The sequence below is a fragment of the Pterocles gutturalis genome, unplaced genomic scaffold (assembly GCF_000699245.1).
Source record: "Pterocles gutturalis isolate BGI_N339 unplaced genomic scaffold, ASM69924v1 scaffold2755, whole genome shotgun sequence".
Classification (NCBI taxonomy): domain Eukaryota; kingdom Metazoa; phylum Chordata; class Aves; order Pterocliformes; family Pteroclidae; genus Pterocles; species Pterocles gutturalis.
Genome location: NW_010137930.1, coordinates 35,823 through 50,828, shown reverse-complemented (window position 1 = coordinate 50,828; position 15,006 = coordinate 35,823). Strand labels below are relative to the sequence as shown.

Below are 15,006 nucleotides of genomic sequence, written 5' to 3'. Positions count from 1 at the left end.
ATGTCAATGAATAATTCGCCAAATGTATTTTTGGATCCAAATGCAAATCGGTTTCAAGTTAACATAATTAATGAAAGCCATGACAACAATGAAACATCCCAAGAGGATGTGGGCTCTGACCCACCACATTACGAAGAAACATCTTTTACTGACGAAGCACATAACAGACTGAGAATCAGTTACAGACCAGGAAAAAAAGAATTATATGACAATTTCCTTCAAAATGGGGAGAAAACAGAAGCTAGTTTACATCCCTACGATACTCACACTAAAATGTATTACCTACAAACTTTTGGCCATAACACAGTGGACCCAGTTCCAAAAATTGATTATTATAGAAACACTGGCAGCGTCAGTGGGAATAAACTCAGCAGACCAAGCTTATTAGAAATTCATGAACAACTGGCAAAGGTAAGTGGAAAGGAAAGACACAAATTTTCTCTATTCCATTTCCAGGCTGTTAATTCTGTTTATTAATATGAGAAAGTCCTTAAATTCATGGACCTTGCCCAAGAGAGAAAGTACACGTAATCACTTACCATATTTCTTGCAGTATGTTTTCTGCCCTGTACCTTCTCAAAGCAAAGATTTTTATTAAAAGGTGATAGTAATATACTTGATTAGCAGAAAAACATAGCTTAAATTTGTCAAAAACTATAAAACTACTGTATCTCTTCTGGTTCACTTAGAATTAGGACAGATGATTAATATCAATTCATAATTTAACCAAGCTACACAATTCACACTTATTCTAAACTTGAACTTAACATCAATGCATTAACTAAATTTCATGGCTTCCTCTGCTGTATTCATTAATATATCTATAAGCATTATAAAAATAAAATACGTTACATGCAATAAATGCAATTTCAACTAATCAGAAATCCAGAGCACTACCTGTTTATTGCTATAACAAACCATTCAAACAGCAAGAAAGGATCCAGAACAAGGGTGGTGAGGTTGAAACTGCTCAGAAGAGGGAGAGAGACGAGTTTCAGGTACTGATTCAGTGAACGAATTTAGGCCTTCGTACTCATTACACCAGTGAATTTGGAGGGAATCTGAAGAACCTCTTGAATGACTACATAGAAAGCATTTATGGAGGAATAATTTCTCTAAATTCCTCTTAATCTATAGCACAGAAGAGCTGTTTAGACTTTGCTCATGTAATAGATGGGACTATATCCATGTAAAATACACTTACAGAGAGAACTACTGAATAGGATACAACTGGCTAACCTCTCTTTGAAAGATTTTGCAGGGCTATTTCTCCTCTCCCCTTCCGAGTGGACGAACTTTTGGTTAACACAATGTAGTAGTTTACTATTGATACATATGACCAATGTATTTATGGAAAAAACTTCCCCTTTGCAGACTCTTCCTGTTTCCTCCATTTTTTTTCTACATAGGCACTACAGTAAATGGGCAATAAAATACCAAAACATGCCCTTTATTATGATAATCCCCACTTTTGTCACCCTCTATGGCTACCTATCAGAAGAATATACATCGGTCAGGTATAATCTTTTGGGGTTTGCACATTCAGAACTTCCACAGGAAAGAATTTGAGAAGTTGGTAATATTAAATACCAGATTTTCACTAACTTCTGAGTTACCGCCTCAGATAGGTGGACAGGTGAATTTTGCTGTCTATTCACCAATCTAGATCTTTTAAGGATTGATTTCCCTATGCAGAAGAATCACATCCATGCAAAATAAATAGTGTGGAAAGCTGTAATGAGAACTTTCAGGGACAAGAATAACTCGATTTATCACTTTGAAACAGTTAACTGTTAAAAAACCTACTGCAAAACATTAGTGGAATAATATGATACTCTACTGACTTTGGTAAAATTAGACTCTTCCCCATTTAGCCACAATACCAAGTTCACTCTAAAAAGCAGAGGAGAGACACAGGATACATCTACTTACAGAATTAAAATAAAAACTTTTTTTGAGGTTCTTAATTTTGTGTTTATCAGGGCAGGGCTGGAAAGAGAGAGATCACCCCTATAGCCAAACTCAGACCAGAAGTGTCAACATGCAGAAAAAAACCCCAACCCTATTCTTTTTCTGTGTTGGGCAATACTGAAATGAGAAGTCTCCAGGGAAAACATGCTCTCATCACCATTCCACTCAGTTTTAGATACTTCTGAGGCCTGAATAATTTGGACAAGCATCTGATACTGGTCTAGATCTTGGTCAAACTCCAGTTCTCTGGAGACTTTTCTGTCCTAAGGAGGACAGTAATGAAATCAAGGAAAAAAATAGCCATTAGGAAATTAGGACCTGATTCTTTAGGATCTTATTAGGACAGCTTCCTAGTTTTGGCCTGACTTATTTAAATGAAGGTCTCCACAGACCTGCATAAAATGGCTTACATAGAAAGGAGAAACAGGTTAGCTGGCTAATCATTTATTTCCAAAAATGAACGCAAAATGGATGTGAAAAGGGAAGAGTATGAATTTGGTAGCCCTTCTCACTTGCAGATGCATAAACTGCTACTCAAGGGACTAAACACTCTTCTATGCCCAGAAAAAACTTCCTCTTATAATTTACTTCGGTAGTGGCCAGAGAGGAGAAAAATAGTCTATTTTGTCTTTGATCATAATGCTGAATGAACATGTACTGAACTTCAGCATATTAAGAGATTTTCAGTTTTGACCATTACAGAAAATTCAGGTTTTTTGCTGTTGCATCACTCAATGGTTTGGTTTTTTAAACAATATTAGATTTGTTGAGGCTTTCACTTAGAGAATATTAAAAAGAATAAAATGAAGGGAAAATTGCTTCACAAGTTGTGACTGTTAGGAAAAAGAGCATCACCTAACTTGGTAATTCCCAGACTTTTTCCAGTATCCATCTTACAGAAGAATAATCTTATGCCTCCCAAAATAGGAAAGTGAATGTCAGCAGTAACAGGATTTTTGTTATGCTGGCAACCCTGTGCCTTTATGTGAGTTGTAGCCCTGGTCTGGGAACCACTAACCACAGCACTGGAACAAACGACCCACCATTAGCATGGCTGGAGTCTACTCCTGGCTGTCCCATGGACTCACTTTGTGACCTTGGACAAATCACCTCGGTCTACAGAGCTTATTCTGAAGAATAAACAAACACGACATCACCAAATAGCAGATTAGTAGGGAAGGGAGTTAAGATGGTATGAAAAAGCTGAGCTCCTATCAGGAGGTGAAAGCAGTATGGACGGCTGGATGGGTGCCTCTCCACCAGCCCCAGCATGCAGCAGGCTCTCTAGCAACCACTAAGGAGGGGATGAAATGCCACACTGAGCCTGTATGGGGGTTAGACTAATAGCCCAATATGCAGTTCTGGAGAAGATGCTTTATTCCTTTTTTCTTTAACACTAAAATCTGGGTTTACCACACCATACCCCAAGGCAATCCTGCCCCCTTCACCTCCAGCTTTTTTGAAACTCAAATTGTTGAAGAGAGCTGTCCTGTCACAGCCCATTGCCAGATTCTGATAAGAAGTGACATATGTTTGACTTCAGATTTCTAAACATCACAAAGCATTGTGCTTTGATGCTGGGCTTAACATCAGACGATAAATATTAACATTTAATACATTTTTAATATGTAATTTTTCAAATGTCAGAATGCAAGGCAGGCTGAAAGAAACTTCAAATATCCAGTTCCCACACTGCTGGAGTTAAATGTGTGTCATCTTTTAGCAAGAGGTGTCAGTTTTTGCACACATTAAGCCACAAAACGCCAATTAAATCCCTAAAAAATAGTCTAAGTGCTATTTCACAGCTGATGGCTGGTGATAATTACTTGAGCCTAATATTTACCCTACAGAAGAAATCATCTAACCTTTCTTCATCTTGGCTGTTCTCCACACTTGTTACGGAGACTTGATGAGCTCATCATATTTATCCTCAGGAGAGATGAAGGCTAAACTGTTCTGAAACAAGGAAAGGAAAATGTTGGGTTTTTTGTTTGGTTTTTTGTTGTTGTTGTTTTTTGTTTTTTGTTTTTTTAAGCAGTTAACTTTTTATTTTGGTAGCTTTTCAAAACGTTGTGTCACTTTTATTCCACATCCTTAATGCATGAGTAGCACAGGTACAGCTGCTTGGTAAATAACCAATCATTCACCAAAGCACACCAATTTAAAATGCATTTATGGAAGATTTAAGGCCATAATTTATGATAATGGCATAGAGAGCATAAATTAATTCAAACTACATAGGAAACAACTTGTTTCAAGTACAAAGACTGAACCCTTTCATTTTTTTTTTTGTCTAACCACTGTAACAAAAAGCTTATATTATTCTGTTAACCTTCCTTAACTCACTTTAATAATTTACTGTATTTTGAGAAAACACATCCATTATTATTTTAGGGTAAGAACTGTCAAAATTATCTAAGTAACTCAGGAGCTCAAGTAACTCACAGGCTTTCAATAGATCTTGTATTCCCATTTCATTTAGGGCCAAAAGGGCCATAGGCACCAAGTTTAGTACATGTCAAAATGTATTATCCACTCACTTATTTCTCATTTGTGAGCACAATCCTGGATTTATTGTGTCAAAGGCATTCTACAGCCTTGCGTCATAGTGGCTAGAGCCCCCATCCATGAGGGGGGAGTCCAGACATTAGTATAAGCATCATATATAGTTGGTCTTTATGTCTTGTTTTGTTTTTGTTCGTTGTGGGGGGTTTTTTTGAGTCTGTGGACAGAATACAGAAACAGCCTTGAAGCTTAAACAAGACAAAAAACTTCATGAGCTTCACAGAATCACAGATGTTTCCCCTCCTTGGCCAGTTTAATTAATCTGGAAATATCTTCATCCCCCTCCAAACCCTAAAAGCATCTTGATTCCTCTCCAGAAGTGACGCATGCTCCTGACCCTCTGCCAGGCTATGGCAAGGTACACGGTCCTTCCTGAAGGTCTTTGCAGAGGACCCAGACAACACCTGGCAATAGTTAACCTAATGCCAAATCCTCACAAAACTAGTCAGAACTCTGTATTAAAAAAAAATTTAAAAGAAATAAAGCAGCAATAACAACGAGTATAAACCTCAGTACCATGAGTAATTCCTATTCAAGCCACAAGAAACATATCATGATGCTAAATTGCCTCAAAGATTCTGGGTCAGAAGAGCTGAAGAGATAAAATACAGATTTATGTCTAACGGGATGTGAACGATCTGAAATTCTGGGCTATTTATTCTGGTTACATTACAAATATGGCATTCCTAATCCCATCTACTATGGTTATACCAGAGGTGGCTAAACCACAGAAAGCATTATTCATTTACTGCATTATTTACTACATTTCACTGGTATTTCTCTGACTTCTCAAGAATATGTTACCTATTTGCTGCTGCAATTATATTTGTACTTTATCCAACGGAAAACACCAGAGTTCATCACATAACTTTGCCATGCAGCACTCGGCTAGGTTTCTTTTCACTAGTGAGCAATTATACCTGGTTCTCCACTTAACGTTACTCATAAATTGTTGCAGCAGCATGTAGAGGCCAACCACGAGACCCTCATTATGTTAGATGCCCTACTAACATATCAACACAACACGTATGATGAATACAGTCTACAATAAATACAACTCAGTATCAGATAATAATGTATTTACTCTGCTTAAGCATTTCTTTCATCTTTTCTCGCTGTTAGCAAGCCCACCTGCTGATGCCTGGTGTGAGCAGAATATTGCATTCTACTCCAGAGACAGTAAAACCTGATCTTCTTTGGAATTCCTTTATTCCATGTCTCTTATGCAGCCAGGTGTTCTCTGCTTGGCACAAAAATGTATTTGTTTTCTGCTTGATCCTTCAGAACATAGCCGTGAGCACCGGCTCAGTCGAGAGAGTGGCTAATGGAGAAAGCACCACTGGAGATGAGACAGCAGTCAGCAAGGAAGAAGAAAACAAAACAGGATTTGTCAAGTTCGGATGGGTGAAGGGTGTGCTGGTGAGAAACTTATCTGCATTTCTTAAAAAAAAAAAAATAGAAGAACATAAGATTAGTTTTGCAACAACTAAGGTCTTTTAAGAAGTAAGAAAGGGAGGTGGACTTGAGGGATGCTTGGGGTGCTTTTTAAAAGCCTGCACTTTAAAATACACACTACCATCATTCTGGCTGTTATCACTACATTCAACATTGCACTAATGCAGTATTTTTTTGTTTAAAACCTAGGTAAGATGTATGCTTAATATTTGGGGTGTGATGCTTTTTATTCGACTTTCCTGGATTGTGGGTCAAGCGGGAATTGGTATGTATCTTGTTTAACATAATTTTCAACAGTGAAAGGGATAAAGAGGATGCAATATACATGATCATAATTAATATATAATCTGAGATGTGCATTTGCATGTTGAACTAAATAATGTTTTCAAATGCTTGCCAGGGTAAAAGATGCTAATCCTCCAAACTATTGGAATTTTCCAGACTCACAGGCAAATTACTGCTTAGAGGCACAGATCTGTTAACTATGCATATGATCATCACATTTGAATATTTCTAAGCTTTGGTGAAATTTGTATTTAGATTCTGTAACAGATGTAAACTTCATGGCTCGGGCCAATTTCTAATATGTGCGTACAGTTAACCTTTAAGAGTTCACACTTTGCTTATCTGTGAATCCCAAACCTTGTCATCTACATATTAAAACTAACGCTTCTTCACACTTCTCTGCAAAGATGAAAACAGAACTGAAAGGAGGTCTCATCAGGATTTTGTTATTTTTAACTATAGCACAGCACTAGATACTCGTGTACTATGAAACACTAAGTTTTAAAAACTCTGCTACAGCTTTCGTGTAAATTAACTAAGTATACTTCATTGTGTGCTGTATCTTTGCTTCTTCATTGTGCAGTTTAATCAATCCAAATCCCAGATCCCAGTTCCTGGGAGACTCTGCCCCAAGGCCTCCATTCAGCATGTTGTTGAGTGTCCAATGAAACCAGTGAGAGAGGAAAGGGCTCACAACACTGCAAGAAACTCCAGCAACTACAAGCAGCTCAGTAAGGTGCAACATATCAGTAGCTGTGCTCTGGGGAAGCACAGAAACATAAACTGCGATGGCAGTGTCGCTCTGTGTTACATGATCATACAGTCTAGACTAGTGGGGCCCTAATCTTTGACTGGCACCCAAGTGTCATAAAAAAACAGCAATCCAAAGGGTGGATGGCAAGTATTCCCGTTTGGATTCTCACAGAATGGAAATATTAAGTAGACACAAGCTGGAGTCCAAACTCTGGCCTCAGAGTGTCAACTCTTCTGATCTTGGATAAAACCCAGTGCTCAAATTCATATTGAATATAAATATCATTCTCTTCCTTGTTGATGGAAGTGAAATGAAACACTGAAGGGAAACATCTCCAAAATTTTGCATGGTTTAAGTCTCATTTCCAACAAAATACAGTAACTTCCCAGAAATTTCACTCGAGCAAGACTGAGCTTTTAAAAAGAAAAACAAATTAAATGCTTATTAAGAAAAAAGTCCGGTCACAAACTTACAGAGACACAAGCAGAAAAAACCCCAAACAATAAAAGTTCCAGAACTAAGCGGAAGAACTGCACCTACTTTTGCAGTGCTCCATGCACAGCTCTAGTGCTGTGCCTGACAAAGGGGTGCTTGCTGATTTTATGATGCATACCAAATGAGAGCGTACAGCCCAGGGCACTCATAAGTATATGCCTTGCCATGAAAATTCTGCATCTTAATATCGCCAAGACTTTGCTCTGGGGTTTCATGCAAAATTGGTTTTTAAGGGCAGTTTAGTAACTTATTGAGATCATCAAGAAGTATTACTTTGTTTTGAGGTGTGAGAATAGCCATAGGCAAGAGTAATTCATTTTAGAACAACTTACTTAGCAGCCATATGCCCAGTTTTCGATCTAAACTTTAATCAGATTGTAACATTAACTTGCACCAGCATCAGTTACAGCCTTTCTGCTTTCACATTTAATTTTACCATTTTAATTCACTGATAAGCAGACCCTCCTTTCTTATGGTTTATTGCTCTGCTGCTGCTTTGTAAAATTGCATGCCTTATATAAGAAGGTTAGTTTTACTTCTGAAAATTCCATTTGAATAATTTCTCAATGCATTTTCTGAATGTCTTCTAAGCAATAAGCTCCAAGTCCCTAACCAAGCTGCTTAAGGAGAACAGTGATGGAAGCTCATCATCACTAAGATTTCACTGGCTACTGCTACTAACATGGAAATTAAAGGAGTCAGTTAAACCACCATCTGGACACCATTTATATCGTCATCATTAGAGGGCCAAAGAGAGAAAACTCAATTATTTCCATATCCTGATAGGTTGTCTTGGACAAAAGCTCTTACAGGGGGAAAAAAAACCCCCAACATTACAACAAGGTTCTCTGTTTATCATCAGGTGCAAAAAAAAAAAAAAAAGGACAGTATGCTCCTGACAAGGTTCCAGGTCCAAACCTAGTCTGATATTTCCACCTAACATCTGGGAACTCTCCAAGGACTGATTTTGTACCTATACATGGAATGGTTAGCCAAAGACCGTATAGCCAAAGATTGGAAACATACTCAGATTTCAGTCTCACTCAAACTGAAACCCAGTTCACCTATAACTAATCACCTATCACTCATCTTCAGACTACGATTTCAGTTTTATTAGACAATTTTGTGGTACCAGCTGAAAAAAAAAAGATTCTAAGTTCTGTAAGATTATACATTAGAGGTCACCTGTTAAAGTAAATGACATCTAAAAAGCAATATTTCAATTTTCAAATGTTTGTCTTGTGTTAGAGTAAAACTACCTTTTTTTTTTTTTGAGGAGAGAATGGGCAAGTACAGCACTTGATAGCTTGGCAAGTCAGGATATTGAAGGCTCACACTCAGTTCTTGTCTCTCTACCTGATAGACTCCTTGTCCTGGTGCACTATGAAACTATACAGTCTTTCTTTGATTCAATATTTAATTAACTGATGAAAGACAGCAGCATTCTTACAAGAGCTCTGGTTAATGTGTCGATCTCTTCACTTAAACAGCCAGGATGTATATTAAAGGCAGATATAAGCATTCATTGCAACACTTGTTTGTTCATTTTCTCCAGCTTTTGAAAAATCATGAGAGCTTCTGGCTAGGGTACTGCTATCAGAAAGAATCACAGCTTGAAGACTGATGGGAGTAATTTACTACCATGACATAGGCTTCTTGGAAATGTTCTGCAAACTGCAAGTGGTCAACAAACCATCTTTTCAGTTTATTGCTTGGATTCTGGCCTGAAAATTCAATTTAAAGAGAGAACAATTTGTAGGAATCGTGGAACATGAGTAAAATATTTTATCTTCTTACTACTGACAGGTCTTGGAGTAATCATAATTCTTCTCGCCACAATGGTAACCTCAATTACTGGGTTGTCAACTTCTGCAATAGCAACTAATGGGTTTGTCCGTGGAGGTAAAAATCTTAGCATTACTAATGCTTTCAAGCCCAAAAAGGTCTTTATGTATTATTTTCATGTGAGGCAAGCCAGAGGGATGATAAACCAAATGGTACATCCAAAGGAACTGCAAGGTAACAATTCTAGCCACCTCTAATCACAATTTATGGCATGTTTGAGTTGTCACTTATAACAAGTCCCAGATTTCAGTTCAGTCTGTGAAGTACGTTTCAGATGTTCCTGCCTACCGCTGAGCAAGGGATGGCTTCTGGCTTCTCATGGAGTTCTCCCATTACCTTTCAGCAGGTCTTTTTTCTTCAGAGCATTCCAGGTTGGACATCCTTGGACAAACTGATCATGAGGCATCTCTTCCTCTCATTTTAATGACTGATGCAGATCAGCGGATATCTTCAATTTAATACCTTCTTTATAAAACTCCTTACGTTTCAGCCACTCCTTGGAAGACGAGTAAATAATTTTGCTGGAAAAGTGCATGTCAGGTATTTTATGAAAACAATTTTTAGTGCATTTCAGAGCCTTAAAGTTGTAACTGGTCTGCTCCAACCTCTGTGGGAAATGGCAAGTTCTTACTACATCATTTAAGCAGAACAGGTATTTGAATACACTTGAATATGCTTTCTTTTTCGGATCTTTCAGGTCTTGGAATCATAGTTATTGCTCTGAGTGTAGTAGTAACAACATTAACAGGTATCTCCATGTCTGCCATTTGCACTAATGGAGTAGTAAGAGGAGGTAAGTGAATATGATCTCATGAAAATTACAAAAATCCGCAGATTTGGATTAGAAAAAAATGGAATTGAGATAACTGTGTTATAAGCAAAGCGATAATAAATAAATATGCTTGGAGTCATCTCTCTGAATGGATCAACAGCAAATTAAAGTGTACATAATCTTAAACACTTCCTGACAATAAATATTAAGTGACAGTGAGATTAGATGAAATAATTAACTGACAAATATGCTTCATTTATGGTGATATGCAACAAAGATTAAAGATTCACTGCATCACTATGCAGGAGCTTTAAGATGCACCACAGAATATTATCTTTCATGCTAGCACTGGGATAGATCCAAGGAAGTCAGAACCTTTCTGGAAGTGAGGTTCTCTCTGCTCTGTGTTACTATATTATGAATCATGAAAAATTATTTGAAGGTCCAGTTTTGCATGCTAATATGCACTAAAAAGTTTTCCTGAAGGCAGAACCAGTACAAAGCACATTCCTTTTTTTATCAGTCCTCTATTAATATATGGCAAATATTGATTATGTTTGTTAGGCTAAAAGCAGAAATTCCTGTGGTATTAGTTATGTGAGAAAAATGAGCAAAACCTGAGCATTTAGTTGTGTTGAAATAACAACCATTTCTGTCCACAGGTGGAGCATACTATCTTATCTCAAGAAGTCTAGGCCCAGAGTTTGGTGGATCTATAGGACTTATCTTCGCTTTTGCAAACGCAGTGGCAGTTGCTATGTATGTAGTTGGATTTGCCGAAACAGTTGTAGAACTTCTTAAGGTAAATGTACATGTTTCATGTATATGATTGCATAGGTTTGTTTTTTGTTTTGTTTTGTGGGGTTTTTGTTTTGGTTTGCTTTTGTTTGTTTGTTGTATATGTTTGTGTCAATGGTGATACTTTTTCGGTGAGGCTTGAGGGACATCTTTAGCAGGGAAGAAGCTGGTCTGTCTAAAGATGCCATAGAGTGCTTCTCCATTATTTATAACTTATGAATATATTTCATACATTTCTCAAAAAGAACCTCAAAATCAGAAAAGGAACAGACATCTAATTAGACAGCCAAATAACCCTAGCTACAAAGAGCCAGCTGGAATACGAAATACAAACACTTGGTCTTACAAATCTCTGAAACTTTGGCAGCTCACTGCTTTCTATTTCACCTTGTTACCTGATCCTACCAGTTGGGCAGAGAAAGATTGGTTCAAATAACATTTCTTACTGGTTTCAGGAGAGTGATACACTGATGGTAGATGAGTCCAATGACATCAGAATAATAGGTACCATAACTGTTGTATGTCTTCTCGGCATCTCTGTTGCTGGCATGGAATGGGAAGCAAAGGTAAACCTTTAAAAGAACATAAAAGCAAGCAGAATATTACTGTACAGCATTTGTAGTGAGGAATGCAGCACAACAGGTGTAATTTTCAAAAGCACCCAGTTTACACCTAAACTTTCTAAAAGCAACAGCAGTTTAATAATTACATTAAATGAAAGCACAATTACTCCATGCTCTTCCTTGAACGTACATTTAAGAGGGAAGAGGAAGCTTGTGTTCTGCAGACAATTTGATTATATTGATTTTTATAATTCATGGCATCATTTAGAGCTTTGGGTAAGAGCCCCTTTTGCCCTTAATTTTTGATGCAGCTTGACAGAATAAACAGTAGTAAAAAAAATATATTTTATCACTGTACTTTCTCAAGCCCTGCTCAGCAGGAGAGCTCTATTTGCTATCCATTCCTTTATCTCTAATGATTTCTGCTATTCCTTCACCAGTAAAAAAAAAAAAAGCTCAAAATGGAAATTCAAATGGAAATACTTTAGAGGGTGGAATGCAGCTATTGAAATCAGGTCCAGAGTAACACCCTTATTTTTAAATTCTGCTGTGATGGAGACTAGAACTACTTGTAAAAGAGATCAGAAAAACAATTAGATATTATAACCCTTGAAGACCTTTTACCCTTAGTAAAAACTATCTGCTGTTGTCATTAGTCAATTCAGGTACCTTGATTCCTGGTATTTTTGAAACCTACAGAAATTAGTAATGTGTCATAGGGAACACATACAGATAACTTACTATATAGCTATCTTCACAGTTAATGCAAATTAAAATCATCAGAAAAAATCTTTTTGTTTCTGTTAATAGGCTCAAGTTATTCTTCTAGTTGTTCTCCTTGTTGCCATTGCTAACTTCTTTATTGGGACAGTCATTCCTACCAACAATGAAAAGAAGGCAAAAGGCTTTTTTAATTACCAAGGCAAGTAACTTCATTATCTATCACAAAATTGTAAGTTTGCATTCTTTTTTGGCTTCATACTAAGTTAAAGATTCCACTGAAAAAGGTCACAAGATCAGGATCTTCTGCCGAAGTTTAAGTAAGCTTGCAGACCAAGGGAATTTATTTAATCTTTGATTTTGAGCCTGTCTCTCTGCTGCTGAAGCTGACAGCAGTTAGCTGCAGCTTGAGTCATTTATATATCAGCAGAGCCCAGTAACTTTTACACAGAGCTAAGTGCAAGTGCTGTAGTGACAGTCCTGTCACTTCAATATGCATCTGTAGCTCTGAGATGCAGATAAGCACATCCAACTGGGGACCAGACTGAGGAAATCAAATTCACTTTGCTTATGATATGAGACAGATTCAAACCCTGTTGTCTAGACATGAAAGACTAGCTTATTCACCTCCTTCATTAAGTAACTTTGGCATCAAATCCTGGCGGTATGTTTCATTTTCACCTATATTTGCAGCATCAATATTTGCAGAAAACTTTGGACCAGATTTCAGAAGTGGAGAAGGATTTTTCTCCGTGTTTGCCATTTTTTTCCCAGCCGCCACTGGCATTCTTGCAGGAGCCAATATCTCAGGAGATCTGAAAGTACGTATTTCATTAACTTCATAATACTAGCTGTAGGCTGAAAAAAGAACTAGAAAAGAAATTATGAACCAACATTGTATTCAGTTTTAAATCTTGTCTTACTTTAGGAAGAAAAACTCTCACTTTTAAGTACCTGCTTTATTATTTAAAACATCAGTTCACATTTTCTCTCATGATGCATTATGTCTATTTACACAAATAACTGCATTCAGATTTGGGTTGCTACATAATTTAAAAGCATGTTTCAAAAACCTGTAATATTATATCATTAATGGTCCATTAGCAGCACATGACATAAGAGAAATTACATGTGTATCACTTGATGCTCTTCTTTTACAAAATTTCCTAAAACGTAATCCCAAAAGGCATACCTGTAAAGCTCATGTTTGTACTCACAAGAATCAGTGGAGACTGGCTTTTTCTATCCAAGGTCATAGCAAGGGCAGAGCAAACAGAGAATTTAATGAAAGCAAGTATGTCCCAATCTCATGTCACTACTGCTGCTCAAAGGAAAAGCTGCAGGTTTGCAGCTGTGACAAAAGAAACAGTCTGAAGAGAAAGGGAAAGGAGGTCCAAGGGTGCCCAATTGTCTTGCTGTGGCCATTCTGTCAGGTCTCCACTCCCCTCTTGTAGTATAGCAGTTGTACAAGATGGTATTTCCAGTATCTAGAAGTACTGGTAAATTAGAGACAGGAATTTAGTTTTAACTTTGAGTGCCCTCTAGTTTTCATGACTTTGCACAGTGTATTTAATGAAAAGAGTGTTTAAAGCTAAACGTAAAGATCAAGTAATTCAAAGCTAATCAAAGCATTTGTTAAAACATCTCTAGTAAGCGTGGAGCAATGCAATATTTTGTAATATTATAAGAAATTCAGAAATGCAGCAGGGGTATCCATAATTCAGGTCTTGCAATCTAATACTAAAACACAACAACAACCAAACCAAAACCCAAAAAAACCCCACCCCAAAACAAAAAAGAAAAAAAGTCACTAGAAAGATGTGGCTCACACCTTGATAACCCCAGCATGCCAAATGAAGTTATTTGGCTCTATCAAATTGACCGATTGTCCTGTATACCTTAAGGATTCAGACAAAGGTCTCTTATTTCTGTATTAGCACAATAGTCACAAGTTCACCAGATCCTACCAACCCTGACAACCAGTTCTTTTTCCCTTCCTCACACCGAATTGCATGCCTCATCTCCTTTGTTTTCAGAAGACTGCTTTTGAAGCCAAGCACAGAGGGAAATACATAGAAACTGAGACACTAATAGCGTCTATGAGATTCCAGTTTTAATTAAAAAACCAAAAATCATTGTACTTCTGTCCACTGAGACTGAATCAGTCTCGCACGATCTCCATCCTTTTATCAAACAAAAATAATTCTTTTGCCATATATGGTGCTCTTTATACATGGCAAACTCCCAAAGCAGCAGCACTTCTTTCATAAGCTATTTGAACGAGTCTGAGCAGACCAAGGGAAGCAGTTCTCCCGTTGCTCTCTGCAGTTGTTTCAGTCTGGCAAGAAGTGTATTTCTATAAGCAAGTCCTCCAGTTTTTTTCTGAGCATGTTTAGATGCATTAGACAGGTTAATTAAATTAACCAGCCTCTCCAGAAATCTAAAAGACAAGCTAAGAATTCTTTTTAAAAGTATAGAACTGACCAATCAAACTTTCTTTAGAATTTGTTGCAAGCACACGTACATGCTCCTGTAGCCACTACACACTCAAGTAGTGGCCTAGTCCAAAGCCTACTACAGAAGCAGCTAGTCTTCCCAGGGACTTCAGGGGGTTCTGGAGCAGGCCTGAAAGTGCTAACATCATATTAAATACGTGTGTAATTATTGATAACATTTAAAAGTTGTAAACCTCTAAGAAGCTTTAATCCTAAGATTTAAGGTTACTGAGTTTAAGACTGCAGCATGAGACTCCACAAAAACAGTGACCTAAGACACACACGTCA

General features: G+C 37.3%; 1 protein-coding gene across 2 annotated transcripts in view; it reads left to right on the top strand.

Annotated features, from left to right (window-relative positions):
- Window positions 1–15,006, top strand: part of SLC12A1 (solute carrier family 12 (sodium/potassium/chloride transporter), member 1) — a 45,966-nt gene continuing 30,960 nt past the window's right edge. Inside the window, exons 1-8 of one of the 2 annotated variants that reach the window (XM_010082752.1) lie at window positions 1–411; window positions 5,821–5,955; window positions 6,181–6,256; window positions 10,068–10,163; window positions 10,805–10,944; window positions 11,396–11,506; window positions 12,314–12,425; window positions 12,917–13,044. In XM_010082752.1, coding sequence (XP_010081054.1) covers window positions 1–411; window positions 5,821–5,955; window positions 6,181–6,256; window positions 10,068–10,163; window positions 10,805–10,944; window positions 11,396–11,506; window positions 12,314–12,425; window positions 12,917–13,044 — 1,209 coding nt within the window. Of the gene's footprint in view, window positions 412–5,820; window positions 5,956–6,180; window positions 6,257–9,331; window positions 9,428–10,067; window positions 10,164–10,804; window positions 10,945–11,395; window positions 11,507–12,313; window positions 12,426–12,916; window positions 13,045–15,006 lie in introns of both variants that reach the window. The other variant, XM_010082751.1, reaches the window with a different exon arrangement.